Source organism: Amblyraja radiata, chromosome 7, assembly GCF_010909765.2.
Source record: "Amblyraja radiata isolate CabotCenter1 chromosome 7, sAmbRad1.1.pri, whole genome shotgun sequence".
In the NCBI taxonomy this organism is placed as follows: Eukaryota; Metazoa; Chordata; class Chondrichthyes; order Rajiformes; family Rajidae; genus Amblyraja; species Amblyraja radiata.
The window spans coordinates 37650074-37665906 of NC_045962.1; the positions used below are offsets into that span (position 1 = coordinate 37650074).

Consider the following 15833-nt stretch of genomic DNA (forward strand, 5'->3'; position numbering starts at 1 on the left):
GATAAATACAATGCACTTTGGAAGGACTAATTATGGCAGGATACACACATGTATGGAAGGGTCTCAGAGAGCATTGAGATACAGAGCGATGAGGTAGTGAAGGCGGCAAATGGGGACACTTGATTTCATTAGTCAGGGCACAGAATACAACAGGGCGGTGTAGCGGTAGAGCTACTGCCTTACAGCACCACAAACCCGGGTTCGATCCTGACTTCGGGTGCTGTCTGTACGGAGTTTGTACGCTCTCCCCGTGACCTGCATGGGTTTTCTCCGAGATCTTCTGTTTCCTCCCACACTCCGAAGAGGCACAGGTTTGCAGGTGAATTGGCTTGTAAAATTGTCCCTCATGTGTGTAAGGTAGGTTAATATAACTATGGTAGGGGAAAAGTAGGATGCCAATTGAGGCCTGGGGGACAGAGGTTCGAGGAATAAAGAGAAAGTGGCGATAAAATGTTTTGATTTCCCAGAGAGAAAGATTACCAGCTGAAACCCACTGGCTGTTTCAGAAGCGGAGTCAATCTAGCTTTCAAAAGGGTGTTGGAAAGGCATCATTCACAAAACTATGTGGGGGGGAAAGCAAATAAGACTACCTAGATTGTTGTACAAGGTGCTGCCATAGTGTGATGTCCCAAAAGTCTCCAGTCAGGTGATGGAAGATCCCGCGGCCGATTTTAAGCCGCGCCGGGCAATGAAAGGCCCCGCCAATGGGCCAATACGAGCTCCGCTCTATGATCTTTGCTCCACCAGGACGTCTCCCTCCTCCAATCACCACGCTCTATCCTCAGTCCCACCCCCCCTACTTCCGCCTCTGACCGACACCTCCCTCCTCCAATCATCGCGCTGAATCATTGTGTCCTCCAATTCTATCCATCGTTTTACAGTTCTATAATTCCACATTTTAGAATGGTGAAAATGATAAAATTCCATTCTATACCCAGGGCACAAATGGAGAATAAAGATTTGGAGAAGCAAATCCAGAAAAGTCAACAATTCCTGCCCTAGTGCTGTCTGAGAGCTACTGCCTTACAGCGCCATAAACCTGGGTTCGATCATGACCTCAGGTGCTGTCTGTACGTTCTCCCTGTGACCTGCGTGGGTTTTCTCCGAGGTCTTCAGTTTCCTCCCACACTCCAAAGACTTAGTTGGTTCGGTATAAATGTAAATTGTCCCTGGTACGTGTAGGGTAGTGTTAGTGCGCAGGGACCGTTGGTCGGAGCTGACTGTGGGCCGAAGGGCCTGTTTCCGCACTGTATCTCTAAACTAAACTACTGAAAGATCCTCTCACAAGTTAAGGGTGTGGTCCAGATCGCTTAACCTACCTCATTGCAAAATCTTGCACTTTTGTTTTATCTGTACTTTCTCTGCATAACTTGTGCATGTTTATATACCCTGCAACACTATACTCTGCACTCGGTATTTTTCTCTTTGAACAACCTGTTATACGTGTTTATGGCTTGATTGTACTCGTGTATGGTATGATTTGACTAGTTAATAAAGTTTGTATTGTACATGTAATAATAATAAATTGTTTTTTTTTAGCAATTTACTTTCCCCAAAGAACTGCAGCCTGAGAAATAGAGTCATCGATGAGCGATGTTTTATCATTGCAGGGATTTTAGTTTAGTTCAGGTCAGAGAAACAGCGTGGAATCAGGCCCTTCGGCCCACCAAGTCCGCACTGACCAGCGATCACCCCGTACACTAGCACTATCCTACACACTACGGACAATTTAAAATGTTTTACAGAATTGTACAAATGACAATAAAGTATTGTTAAATTGAATAGAATTGCTGCACAAATGTGCAGGTTACTGAGGCAGAGACATGCATTGAATGTGCCAACTTTTGAAGAGACTGCAAGGAAGAAAGATGTTCTGTGATATTTGACACCAAATGTTAGCATTGTTTCATTCTTTAATACGAGAGGATTAGAGGTATTCCAGGTCTGAACAGCTATTTGAACATTGTCAGCAAAATGGCTGTTCTTCATTGTTCACTATGATGACAAGTTCAGATAAGCAAATAAGAGGGTGGGTGGAGGAGTAAAGACGGGCCTCCGACCTAGGAAGAAGTGAAGATTCTTCAGACTTTCTTGGTGCAGGATAGAGCTGTAGAGGAATTGTACCTGTATGTCCTTGGTGAAGATGAGGTACTTATGACCAGGGAAATGAAAATGACAAATGATTTAATGAGGGCATTATACTAGGCCATCCACCTTTGACATTACCTCATTTTTTTCTCTCCTGCAGCCCTTACATTATTTTCTCCATGTACTCACTCTCTAACACTCCTGTCCTTATAGAATTTTCATAGATTTTGGACCAAGTTATTTCTACAGTTACCCCCATCAACTAAACCACCTTGGTTAAAGCACACCTCCAGGGCAATCCTAATCTCACCGTATCAGAAATGTTTTCCCCCGTTCTCCCATACATCCTTCTCCCAACCTCCCAGCACATTAAAACCAACCCATTTTCTCTCCTTCCTAAAACATGAACGTTAAAGATTTCTCTTCCTATGGATGCTACCTAACCTCCATTTTCTATTTTCAGTTCACGTCCCCCCCCCCCCCCAATATAGGGGAATCAAGAATGAGTGAGCATGGTCTAAGTTGAGGGCAGAAAGGTTTAATTGAAACCTGAGGAGTAATTTTTTCTTATATGGTTATATGGAGCAAGCTGCCAGGTGAAGTAGGCGAGGCAGGTACTGTAACAACATTTAAAGGGCATTTGGACAAGCATGGGTAAATGAGACCAGCTTAAATGGGGCCTTTTGGTCTTCATGGACTGGTTGGGCCGAAGTGCATGTTTTGTGACTCCGTAACCCACTTTGGGGCAAATGGGCTGTTTCTTGACTACAAATTTCTGTGATTTATGTCTTCTATGCCATCTTAGTTATGCCACAAGTCTTCTGAAGAGGATTTGGGTACATTGAGAGACATATCAGCTGCTCTGGGAGGGAGAGGCAATGATTTGGATGAGATTTCTGCCAGCACCTCAGGTGCCAAATATAAGAGTGGCCATATGCATTCATATGCAGGGTTACTCATCCACCAAGCAATACAAGAGACTGTCACTGTATCACGCTAGAGGGGCCGGTGTGAAGTAACTTGAGCTTCCACACTGCTAGCTCCAGTTGCTGCATCTGTGATCAAGGAAAAATACCAGCTGCTTTTGGAAAGGAGAATGAAATCCAAGACTCAGGCAGGCATTCGACTAGCACGGGTGGAGGGGCACGCACTGGTCAACAAACACCCGACAGCGTACCGCGGCTCATTTTGGATCACAGCCTTGAATCTCAACAGGGCTATTGAGGAAGTCACTTCCTCACTAACTAACTATCACTAGCAAATGTTCCTGCAGCACCAAAGGATACTCTTGACTGTTGATATTCCACCTTCACAGATGCCCATCTCTAACCTTCACATCACTTTGGAAAGATCAGATCTGGCTGTGCTCCTTCTTCCGGTGTGCAGGCAGTGACTGAAGCAGAGATTGCTCAGAGCTGTGTCCACCTAGCTGGAATTGGATCAACTCAGCTCCACCTCATCATCCCTATTCCTTATAAACCCTGGGACTTGCAGCTGAGGGGAGAGAGAAGGCTGGACAGGAACAAAGGGAGATGATTTGAAAGACTCCCTACTAACTGCACCGTGTTTCACAGGTTCACAGGTTCAAAGAAGCCCAAGACTGCCATCTCCTCCTCTTAAGGTCAGAGTGAGTTGCTAACTATTGTGAAAGGTTGTTTTTCGAACCAGAGACCTGTGCCAGGTACATGGATAGGAAAGGGTTAGAGGGATATGAGCCTGTGCCTCCTCGCTGACGAGGAGGGACTGTGCCCCCACAGGGACCCGGCCTTCTCGTCACTGTGGTCTGTCATTTGAAGTTCATAAGTTATGGAAGCAGAATTAGGCCATTCGGTCCATCAAGTCTATCTGCTATTCAATCATGGCCAATCAATCTTTCCCTCTCAATCCCATTCTCCTGCCTCCCCATAACCCCTGATACCTGTACTAATCAAGAACCTATCAATCTCCATCTTGGAAGTATCCTTTGAAATAAGCCATATTACTCAAGTTCACCTAAGTAAGAGTATCAGTGTAGTTATTGTCAACCACTGTAGTCCCCGACGCCGCAAGCCCCTCGGGAATCAAAGCTGTCAACTCCATGTGAAGTCCCAGGAGATGGGCAATGTCCTTAATGAGTATTTCTCCTGATTGTCCTGTAGAGAAGGTCACGAGGACTGGGAAACTGGGGGTGTCAAAGGAAGCGTGTTGAGGACAGATGGTCGAGGAGGTGTTCAAGGCCCTAATGCTTATGATGGTTGACAAATCTCCCAGGCCTGATTGAATATATCAGAGGACACTGTGGGAAGCTACAGAGGAAATTGCAGGTGCCCTGGCTGAGATTTATGAGTCATTAAATACAGGTGAAGTGCCAGAAGACTGGAGGGTGGCAAATGTTGTGCCTCTATTTAAGAAGGGCTGCAGGGAAAAAGCTGGTAACAACAGGCCTGCAAGTCTAATGTCAGACAGTTACTAGAGAGGGGTAAGACATGTTTGTACTTAAATGAACAAAGGCTTATTAAGGATAATTGGGACGGTTTTGTAAGCGGGAGATAGTGTCTTACAAATCTGAGTTTTTTTGAAGATGTGACCAAAAAGGTTGAGGGCAGACTGACTATTGTACATATGGATTTTAGCAAGGCATTTGACAAGGTTCTGCATGCAAGGCTGCTCTGGAAGTTTGGATTGCATGAGATAGCTGACTGGGTAGAAAACTGACTTCATGGAAGGAAGCAAAGGGTGATAGTGGAAGGTTGTTTTTCAGATTAGAGACCTGTGACTAGTATGACTCTGACAGTTGGATGGATAAGAAAGGTTTTGAGGAATATGGGCCAAACCCATACAGTGACACTAATGTACATGTGGCATCTTGGTTGTCGTGGACCTGTTGTCATGCTGTATATCAATGTCTCTACAACCTCTAAGGTGACCAGGACATCAGAGATATTTTTGACCTAAACTGGAGGATGAGATGGACGTTCAACCCCAGCACCAGTTCCATTACATCACTTCCTACAAGACCAAATCAAGTAGCAGCTCAAGAACAACAAGGCATCACTTCCAGATGAGTTTAATGCTTTCAACACCTGCTTTGAAAGGGAGAACATAGATGTATCTTCTCAGGCATCCCTAGCTCCTGACAACACGGTAATCTCAGTTACTGAGGTTGATGTCAACAGATTCTTCATGAGGGTGAACTCTCGGAAAAGTGTCCGACTCCGATGGTGTCTAACAACCTGGAGTTTGTGGACATCTTCAAAATCTCATTACTAAGGTCTGAGGTTCCTGCCAGCTTTAAAAGGGCATCAATAATACTGGTTCCCAAGAAGTGTTGAGATGATAGTGTTCAATGACTGGTGGCACTAATGTCTGTGGCAACAAAATGTTTTGAGGGGTCGATTATGACGCATAGTAACTCCTGCCTTGGTAATGATCTGGACCCACTACAATTCGACTACCACCACTATAGATCAACAGTGGATATGACCTTTTCTCACTCTCTGCTCTCACAGGACCACTGGGTCAATAAGAAAACATACATCAAGCTATTGTTCATAGTCTACAGCTCTGTGTTCAACATCAGAACTGGATCTGTTCAACCCTATGCAATTGGATCCTCTACTTCCTCATGAGCACAGCACATTCAGTACGAATTGGCAACACCTCGTCCCCTTCGATAACCATCAACGCAGGAGCACCTGAAGGTTGTGTGCTCATTCCCCTGCTCTACTCTCTCGTTATTATACCCAAGACTGTACAGCTAGACAGCTCCAATGCTGCCTTTAAATTCACCAATGATGACACGGTTGTCAGGCGTATAACAGGTAACCATAAGTCACAGTACACAGGGAAGACTTGAAATCTGATTGGTGCTGGAACAACATTAGTAAACTATAGACTTCAGGAAGGGAAAGTCATGGATCCATGACCCCCTCTTCATACAGCAGGGAGTGAGTCACCAACTTCAAGTTCACGGCCGTGCATATCTCAAAAGGTCTCTATGAGGCCCAGCACGTTGAAGCAAAAACAAAAAAAGCTCATTAATGTCACTATTTCCTTAGAATAGAGAAACTTCAGAATGTCGATGAATAATCTATCGAACCTCCCCAGGTGTACAGTAGAGAGCACACCGACTCTTGCATCACAGCATGGTTAGGCAACTCAAATGCCCAGGAAGATATGAGACTATAGGGTGGTAATCCCTGCTTGGTCTCTCCACCATTGAAAACATCGATAGGAGGGGCTGCCTGAAAAATCTCTCATTTCATTCCTGCTATTGGGAAGGTGGTACAGGAGCCTAAAATCAATGTTGACCAGGTTCAAGAATAGCTTATTCCCTCTAACCATCAGATCTGTGAACACTACACAACATTAATCTCAGCAACTATGATTTTCTAGAGACTGTCTTTTGTTGCGCTAAAGACAGTTTTATTTTTGCATTTTTAATCATTTGAATTTTTGATTATGTATGTGTTATTGCATTTATGGGCCTGTTAATCAACTGCAAGCAAGCATTTATTTGTTCTGGTGTCGGTACATATCACAATTAAATACTCTTGTCAATGTCTTTCTCATGCGCTCACAGTTCTACTTCTTAAAAATAATGAAGTGGAAGGATAACCTTGTCTCCGCAACAGGAAGACAACCATGCACGTAGATGTTGGAAAGCAGAAGCTAAATGTCCTGCCCACTCAGTAAGGTTATGCTGTACTCACCCAACCAAACCAGTGTTGAATACGACTTCTCCCGCAGTTGAGTGAGGGTACCCAAAAGACAATCCTTCCATTTTTGTTCCATCGTCAAGAATAATTTGTGCTGTTTGTGCCTGAAAATGTCAACCAACACAGTTACAACATAGATAAAAGGATGCTGTAATAAATATAACTTCTGCCTTTGTCTGAAATTTCTGTATATAAAGACACCACATGAGTGCCCAGTCACAAACTTGCAAGAGCAGGTTGGTTCCCTGGTCTGTGCAAAGTTGGTGAATTGCAAATTAAGTTCAGCACTCGTACATTAAGGCCATGCGCAGATGTAGCTGTGTACGGGCAGCAGAAGGACAAGGGGAAGAGAAAGAACACAATGATCTAGCCGAGTGACAAATGGACAATGATTTCTCATAAGCTTTTGACAAGGTACCACATAAAAGGCTGGTGAGCGAGATAAGATCATAGTATTGGAGGGATGTGGGTTAATATAGCTTAAAAACTAATCATTACACAGAAGTCAGAGTCAAAATAAATTAGGACACAAGATACTGCTGACGCTGAATAACTTCTAGAGGAACTCTGCAGATCAGGCAGCATCTGTGGATCATAAGGTCATAAGTGATAGAGCAGATTTAGGCCAGTCAGCCCATCAAATCTACTCCGCCATTCAATCATGGCTGATCTATCTCTCCCTCCTAACTCTATTCTCCTGCCTTCACCCCATAACCCCTGACACCAGTATTAATCAAGAATCTATCTATCTCTGCCAAAAATATTCATTGACAGCCTCCATAGCCTTCTGTGGCAAAGAATTCCACAGATTCACTACCCTCCAACTAAATACATTTCTCCTCTTCTCCTTTCTAAAAGAATGTCCTTTAATTCTAAGGCAATTACATCTAGTCCTAGATTCTCCCACTAGTGGAAACATCCTCTCCACATCCACTCTATCTTAGCTTTTCACTATTCTGTAGGTTTCAATGAGGTTCCCCCTCATTCTTCTCAACTCCAGCGAGTCCAGGCCCTGTGTCATCAAATGCTCAGAGAGCAGAGATAGTCCCCTCTGCCTGTCATTCTCCTCATCTATTTTCACCTATTGCCTGCCAACGCCTGCCTCATCCCTTTGTACCCGTCATCACCCTCATTTTAATGGACCCCTCTATAACGGATTTCATTTATAGCATATGGACCTGCCAGCACTACCCAGACTTGCACCACCTCCTCACCCCCAGCTCGCAAGGTGCACCAGCGACCCCTTCTTCGATCACCGCATGGTCCAATTGACACGGCTGTTGTTGTGGCTCACGTTGTAGCCCCTGGTCGGCAGCGCTTTCTTCAGGCTACCACCACCAACAAGACGTGTTATATCACTGTGGGGCTCCTTCCCCTCTCACCAGCTACCGCTTCTTTCCGTCGTGTTGTCCACTTGGTCTCTTACCCCCCCCCCCCCCCCGCCCGCCCTGCCTCTGCCTTGTCCCATTGCTTTGTCTATTCTGCCGCTCTCTTCCACCACATCCTCCTACTCCTCATTCTCCCGTCACTCTGTCCATTTGGCCCCTTCCTCCCCACATCTCCCCTGCCGCCTCCTCCTCCTCCTTTTCCCCTGGAGTCGCCGACATACTCCACCATGGAAGATGTTGGCCACTGCGGGGGAGAAGGAGGCGGCGGAGGGAGGCAGGCGAGAGGGGTGGAAGCCGCAGTGTCCGAGCGCATTCTGTCGGTAGCGGCGGCCTGTGAAAGCGCGTCCTGTTGGGTCAACAACGTGAGCCGCAACAACAACCTTGTTAACTGATGAAGAAGGGCACACTGGTGCAGACCAGTGGCATCGCCACCTAGTTTTAAGGTGAATCGACACAAAATGCTGGAGTAACAGCAAACTGAATCAGTCTGAAGCAGGGTCCCACGTACCCTATGCACGTTCTCCAGAGATGCTGCCTGACCGGCTGAGTTACTCCAGCACTTAGTGTCCTTTTGTGTATTAACCACCGAGATTAGTATACAAACTTAAAGCACACGGTATTGGGGATTCAGTATTGATGTGGATAGAGAACTGGCTGGCAGACAGGAAGCAAAGAGTAGGAGTAAACGGGTCCTTTTCACAATGGCAGGCAGTGACTAGTGGGGTACCGCAAGGCTCAGTGCTGGGACCCCAGCTATTTACAATATATATTAATGATTTGGACGAGGGAATTGAATGCAACATCTCCAAGTTTGCGGATGACACGAAGATGGGGGGCAGTGTTAGCTGTGTGGAGGATGCTAGGAGGCTGCAAGGTGACTTGGATAGGCTGGGTGAGTGGGCAAATGCATGGCAGACAGTATAATGTGGATAAATGTGAGGTTATCCACTTTGGTGGCAAAAACAGGAAAGTAGACTCGTATCTGAATGGTGGCCGATTAGGAAAGGGGGAGATGCAACGAGACCTGGGTGTCATGGTACACCAGTCATTAAAAGTAGGCATGCAGGTGCAGCAGGCAGTGAAGAAGGCGAATGGTATGTTAGCATTCATAGCAAAAGGATTTGAGTATAGGAGCAGGGAGGTTCTACTGCAGTTGTACAGGGTCTTGGTGAGACCACACCTGGAGTATTGCGTACAGTTTTGGTCTCCTAGTCTGAGGAAAGACATTCTTGCCATAGAGGGAGTACAGAGAAGTACCAGACTGATTCCTGGGATGTCAGGACTTTCATATGAAGAAAGACTGGATAGACTCGGCTTGTACTCGCTAGAATTTAGAAGATTGAGGGGGGATCTTATAGAAATTTACAAAATTCTTAAGGGGTTGGACAGGCTAGATGCAGGAAGCTGGTTCCCGATGTTGGGGAAGTCCAGAACAAGGGGTCACAGTTTAAGGATAAGGGGGAAGTCTTTTATGACCGAGATGAGGAAAACATTTTTCACACAGAGAGTGGTGAATCTGTGGAATTCTCTGCCACAGAAGGTAGTTGAGGCCAGTTCATTGGCTATATTTAAGAGGGAGTTAGATGTGGCCCTTGTGGCTAAAGGGATCAGGGGGTATGGAGAGAAGGCAGGTACAGGATACTGAGTTGGATGATCAGCCATGATCATATTGAATGGCGGTGCAGGCTCGAAGGGCCGAATGGCCTACTCCTGCACCTATTTTCTATGTTTCTATCATCTGCAGTTTTTTGTTTCAACTACATACAGTGATAATATCTTGGGTAGACACAAAATGCTGGAGTAACTCAGCAGAACAGGCAGCATCTCTGGAGAGAAGGAATGGGTGATGTTTCGGGTCCAGACCCTTCTTCAGACTACTAAGTTATGGCGGACAATCGGCAATAAAGCCACCATTCCCTGCCCAATGGTCCATTATAATGAGGGTTTATTGTTGAATGCTCCAAGGATCAATACTTGGCCCTCAATTGTATACAACATTAATATAATGATCAAGAAGAACCGTGTATAATACAAGTTTGCCAATGATACAAAATCAAAAATGGGGTGCTTATTTGTGGGACATTTGCATCCTGACCAACGCAGGTTACTTAAGGTTGAGCGAGTGGATGGAGATTTTTGGCAATGGAGTTTAATGTGGGAAATTGTGAAGTCAAATACTTAGATAAGAAGATCTAAATGCAGACCTTTAAGGGCCTGTCCCACTTATGCGACCTTGGCTCGCAAATTACGCGACCTCATGGTCGCTTGAGGCGTACGGGCACCGAATGGCCGCGCGGGGCCAGTCCCACTTAGAAGCGCGGAGATGTGCGGGGCTGATCCCGACATCGCGCGGGGCTCCGAAATTCTTGCAGTGGCCGAAATCTTCGCGCACCAACCAGTTGGCATGCCTGGTTGGCATGCAGGTGCATTCCGGTCGTAACGCAGCGTCTTGACAACGTACGCAGCGCCTTAACAGTGTACGCCTAGCGCGTGGCGTTGCGTGATAATATCACCGTCGACGCCATGCGACGCCCAAATTCTGTCGGCCCGCCTCCTGCCCAGCTGTTTGGTAAGCAGGACATAAATGACGTCACGCGCGAACTTAGCGCGTATTTAGCGTGAACTCCGCTTCCGGTTTGTCGCAACAAACTCACGCAATCGCATGCAAGTGGGACAGGCCCTTTACACAAATGGAAAAAAATTCCAGATGAACAAAGTACAAAAGGATCATCTAATAGCAAATGTTAACTGGCAGATGTAGCAAGTGGTTAGGAATGTAAATTGCTCATTGCAAGAGGTTTGGGGATTATTACACTGTACAGAATACCGATGAGGGTACATCTGTGGTCCTCTGCACAATTTTGGTCTCCTTATATGCAAAAGGATATAATGGCATTGAAGGCAGTCCAAAAGAAATAAAAACAAAAAATGCTCAGGTCAGGCAGGATCACTTGATGAGGAACAGACCATTTTTTCTGACAAAAAATCCCTCACGTGAATTGTTAACTCTGTTTTTCTTTCCACAGATGCTTCCTGACTTGCTGTGTCTTCTGTTTTTGCATTTTCGGGATTTTGTGTTTTTTGGTTATTTTGGATTTTCAGCATATACAGTTTTCTTTTGATTTTCCTTTGCTGTCCAAAACAAATTCACTAAGCTAATTCCTGAAAAGAATTGTGCTGTCACAAGTAGTGAAATAAATTAAACCCATATTCAGAGATTCTTTTATTCAGCTTAACTTGTGCATGCTGAATCTAAACGCGTCCCATTTGCCCGTATTTGGTCCATATCCTGCTAAACCATTCCTATCCATGTACCCATCCGTGTTTTTTAAATGTTGTTATTGTACCTGCCTCAACTACATCCTCTGGTTCTTAATATCCCCTAACCTGAGTAAAAGTCTCTTGTGCACTCACCCTATCAATTTGAGTTTATTTAGTTTAGTTTTGTTTAGCGATACAGCATAGAAACAGTCTCTTTGGTCCACCACGGCGACCAATGATCCCCGTCCGCACACTAACACTACAAGCTAGGGATAATTTACAATTTTACCAAGCCAAAGAAGCACTCAGGGAAAACCCCCACAGGTCATGGGGAGAACATACAAACTCCACAATGACAGCACTTGTAGTCAAGATCAAACAATGGTCTCTGGTGCTGTAAGGCAGCAATTTACCGCTGCACCATCCCCTCATGATTTCACCCACCTCTATAAGATCACCCCTTAGCCTCCTGCACTCCAGGGAATAAAGTCCTAGTTTGCCCAATCACACCCTATTCCTCTATATTCTAAACGATACTATAGTTTAAACTAATTCTATATTCGTTAGAGTTTACAAGAATGGGCGTCACCTTAATGAGATCTACAAGATTACGAGGGGCATGACATGGCGAATGTCAAGATTTTTATCACCAATGGGAGATTCTTAAATGACAGGACATAATTATGTTAAGGTGTGGTAGTTTAATACTGACTGATAGGTAGCAAATCTCTGGAATTTTCTATCCTGTTGGGTTGTCAAGGCAGTTGGAGGTATTTGAAGTGCAGGTGCATAAAAATGTTTGAAAAATATACATAAATGTTTGAAATTTATATAAATGTTTGAAAAATTAGGAAATTGAGAGCTATGAAGAACCAAAACAAAACATGAGGATTATCAACCATATTCATATTCAATAGCAGATCAGGCTTCAGATCTTATGATCTTCTTTCCTTATGATCTTCTCCTCATGACATGGATTGGCAACAAAATCTTCCAGTCAAACGTCTTGCCAAAACTAACCATGACATTTTATGCAATGTCATTATCAAAACACTACCGGCATCCATTAATCCCAGTTACAATCCTTGAAACCTGCTTTGGAACACAATAATAGCAATCACATTTGCACACCAGGAGTACCAAGGGAAGATAGACAAGAGGACAATGGAGGAAGTCATAATTCAATCGTGATAGCTTAATGTGGTTATTAGCCACATGTGGTTATTAATCTGGAGGCAGCACACTATCAAACTGAGGCCACAACTGGATCAACCTTGATCTTATTAAATGACAGAGAAGGCTCAAGTGGCCCAGTCCTGCTCATTACTCTCAGAACATAGGCTTCTTAGAACTTAGAAATATAGAGCAGTATAGCACAGAAGGTAGATACAAAATGTTGGAGCACCTCAGCGGGTGAGGCAGCATCTCTGGAGAGAGGGAATGGGCGACATTTCGAGTCGAGACCCTTCTTCAAAAACAGAAACAGGCCCTTCAGACCTGGATGTCAAGACAAAATCTTATCTTCCTACTCATAATCTATATCCCCCAGTGAGGAAAGTGGGGATGTTTATGTTACTTTTATGTAGTTGTGGATCTTGTTGCTTTTTTTTTTAGTATGGCTGTATGGTAATTCGAATTTCACTGTACCTTAGTTGGTTGTACGTGTGATAATGAACTGGCCTTGAAACTTTGAAGCAATTACAAAGACAGCTCACCATGCATCTACTTCCTTAAAAGTGGAGGAGAATTATCATGTCAATAAACACCTTCCTGAACTTCTAAAAGCATATTGCATCACTGCCAGATTCAGTAGTTCGAATGGCCAAGAACAAACAAGGCTGCAGAAAGTGGTGAACCTTTCTCTGGTTCATCATGGGTATTGACCTCCTGAAGGGATCTGCAAGAAGCACTGCCTCAAGAAGGCAGTTATTATCAAAGACTTGCACCACCCAAGCCATGCTCTAATCTCACAGCTATGATCGGAAAGGTGGTACAACAGCCTGAGAACCGTTGCTTCCAGGTTTAAGAACAGCTTCTTTCTAGCAACCATCTTGAACCATCCTGCACAACCCTACCTCAGCATCAAAATACAATGGGCTTTGTACTATTGAGTTTGCACTGCACACTGCCCCTCAATATTATGGTCTGGTTTACATAGAATAACTGATAATTTATTGTATATTTATTTGTTGATGCATCTAGTATGCCTATACAGCTGTAATGAGATTGTCATTGTCCTGCTCCCAGTGCTTATGACAATCAAACACTGTTGACTCTTCGCTCTTTTGAAACCATGTTAATGGATTTGGGTTCATACATTGACCAGGCTGAGCTAGAAAGACAGATTTCCTTCCCCAAAAGGCAAACTAAAATGGTTCTTACGAGAACCTATAGTGTTCCAGTGTTTAAATCCCATATTTAATTTCTTGCATTTATGTCTGTTGAAGGCCATTGGGTGATTCAAGATACATTACATCGTGAAAAATATACATCTTCTAGATGCGCTGGGACATATCCTCATTGATGTGATCTGGGGTCATCGAGTGTTTCGGGTCTCACAACGTCAGACACCCTCGCCCAGGCGACCCAGCCGGGGTTGATCAGGCCCTGACTTGCGTCCCAGCAGCAACCGCCCACGGATCAGCCATCTTAATAACCACTCTGCAGGGGTTGGTAGATTCTAGTCCGTGGAGGGACTGGGCTCTGTGGGGTGAGTCCTGGTCGGGCTCCTCCTGCGTCTCACCAGGTTCAAGGCCTGTGCGCTGCACCTCTTTCTCCTCTTCCGAGCATTTCATTCTCGCCTACTCCATAACTACAGCACCATATGCACATGGGTGTGGATTTTGCTCAAGTGAATAGCACTGAATGCAAGAGCAGAAGAACACGAGGGGCCCATTTCAATTTGCAAAACATAAAACTGTTCCACAAAGGGAAGCAAGCTGGCTTCATCATTCAGAAGGATGATGGCTGATCCTCCACCTCAATGCCACTTCTCCACACCAATTCCATATCATTATAATAGAACTCAGAACATATCGAATAAAAAAGGCCTTTGATGCACTGTGTTTGTGCTGAACATTACACCTAGCTAAGCTGATCTTATCTGCCCCCACATGATCCATGTTCCTCTATTCCCTGCACTTCCACGTGCCCATCTAAAAGCCTCTTAACCGTCACTATCGTATCTGCCTCCACCACCACCTCTGGCAATGCGCTCCTGGTCCCCACCACCCTCCAGTGCAAATAACTTGCCCCATACATCTACATTAAACCTTCCCCCCCTCGCCATATGCCCGCAGGTGTTGGGCATTTCCACACTGGGGAAAAGGTTCTGACTGTCTATCCCATCTAAACCTCTAATAATTGTATATACTTCTATCAAGTCTCCCCTCAACTGCAGACATTCCAGAGAAAACAATCCATGTCTATCCAACCTCTCCCCAAGGGTGAAACCTTCTAATCCAGACAGCAATCTGGTAAACCGCCTCTGCACCCTCTCTAAAGCATCCACATTGTTCCTGTAATGGGGTGACCAAAACCATACGCAATATTCCAAATGCAGCCTAACCAAAGTCCTACGGGTTACATTCTTACTTTAAAATCCCCGTTCAGCACTCATACATTCAGTAACCTGATGCATAGCAGAAGCAATTTGTCATGCCTCCTCCTCAACAAAATCATAAGTACACAGATGTGCGAGACCTCTACCTCCGCTACCCTGGAAAAAAGGAGACCTGTATTAGTTGGTGTCAGGAAAATGGAAGTGCCAGAGAGGACCAGCACTAATGGATACAATTTAGAAGTCACTCTCCTCAACCAGAAATAGAGGTGCACACAATATTTGTGACTGAGGCCAATGACTGCAACTAAAAATGAGAAGAGAAGGTCCGCTCCAAGGCGCTACAAGCTGATCAACTTCAAATCAATCGTCTTTTTAACCACTCAATATTTTTCAGAATGTGCTCAATTATTCATGTATGGCAACTCAAAACTCCTAAATACCAAAGCTTTCTAACCTTGCTATAAGTTGCAATATCTGATTAAATGTCTCTCAGACAGTGATTGCATCGAACTCCAGCACCACGTCTGGCAGCACGTTCCCGATATCAACCACGTGATGTTAAAAACAAACGTGCCCCTTAAAACCCCTTCCTCTTATCTTAAAGAGAGACCAAGCGTAGACTTGGCAATCATTTTGCTGAACACTTACGCTCAGTCCGCCTTGGCCTACACGATCTCCCGGTTGCCAAACATTACAACTCCCCTTCCAATTCCCATAGTGACCTTTCTGTCCTGGGCCTCCTCCACTGTCAGAGTGAGGCCACATGCAAATTGGAGAAACAGTACCTCACATTTCTTATATATACACCAGGAACATAAAACTGCCAACCCTGCCCTT

At 44.8% G+C, this 15833-nt stretch overlaps 1 protein-coding gene across 1 annotated transcript in view; it reads right to left on the reverse strand.

The window, feature by feature from the left end:
* The window catches only part of cps1 (carbamoyl-phosphate synthase 1), a 164164-nt gene that overhangs the window by 123975 nt on the left and 24356 nt on the right, over positions 1–15833 (reverse strand). Inside the window, exon 2 of the mRNA XM_033024205.1 lies at positions 6780–6889. Within this exon, the coding sequence (XP_032880096.1) occupies positions 6780–6889 (110 nt within the window). The remainder of the gene's footprint in view (positions 1–6779; positions 6890–15833) is intronic.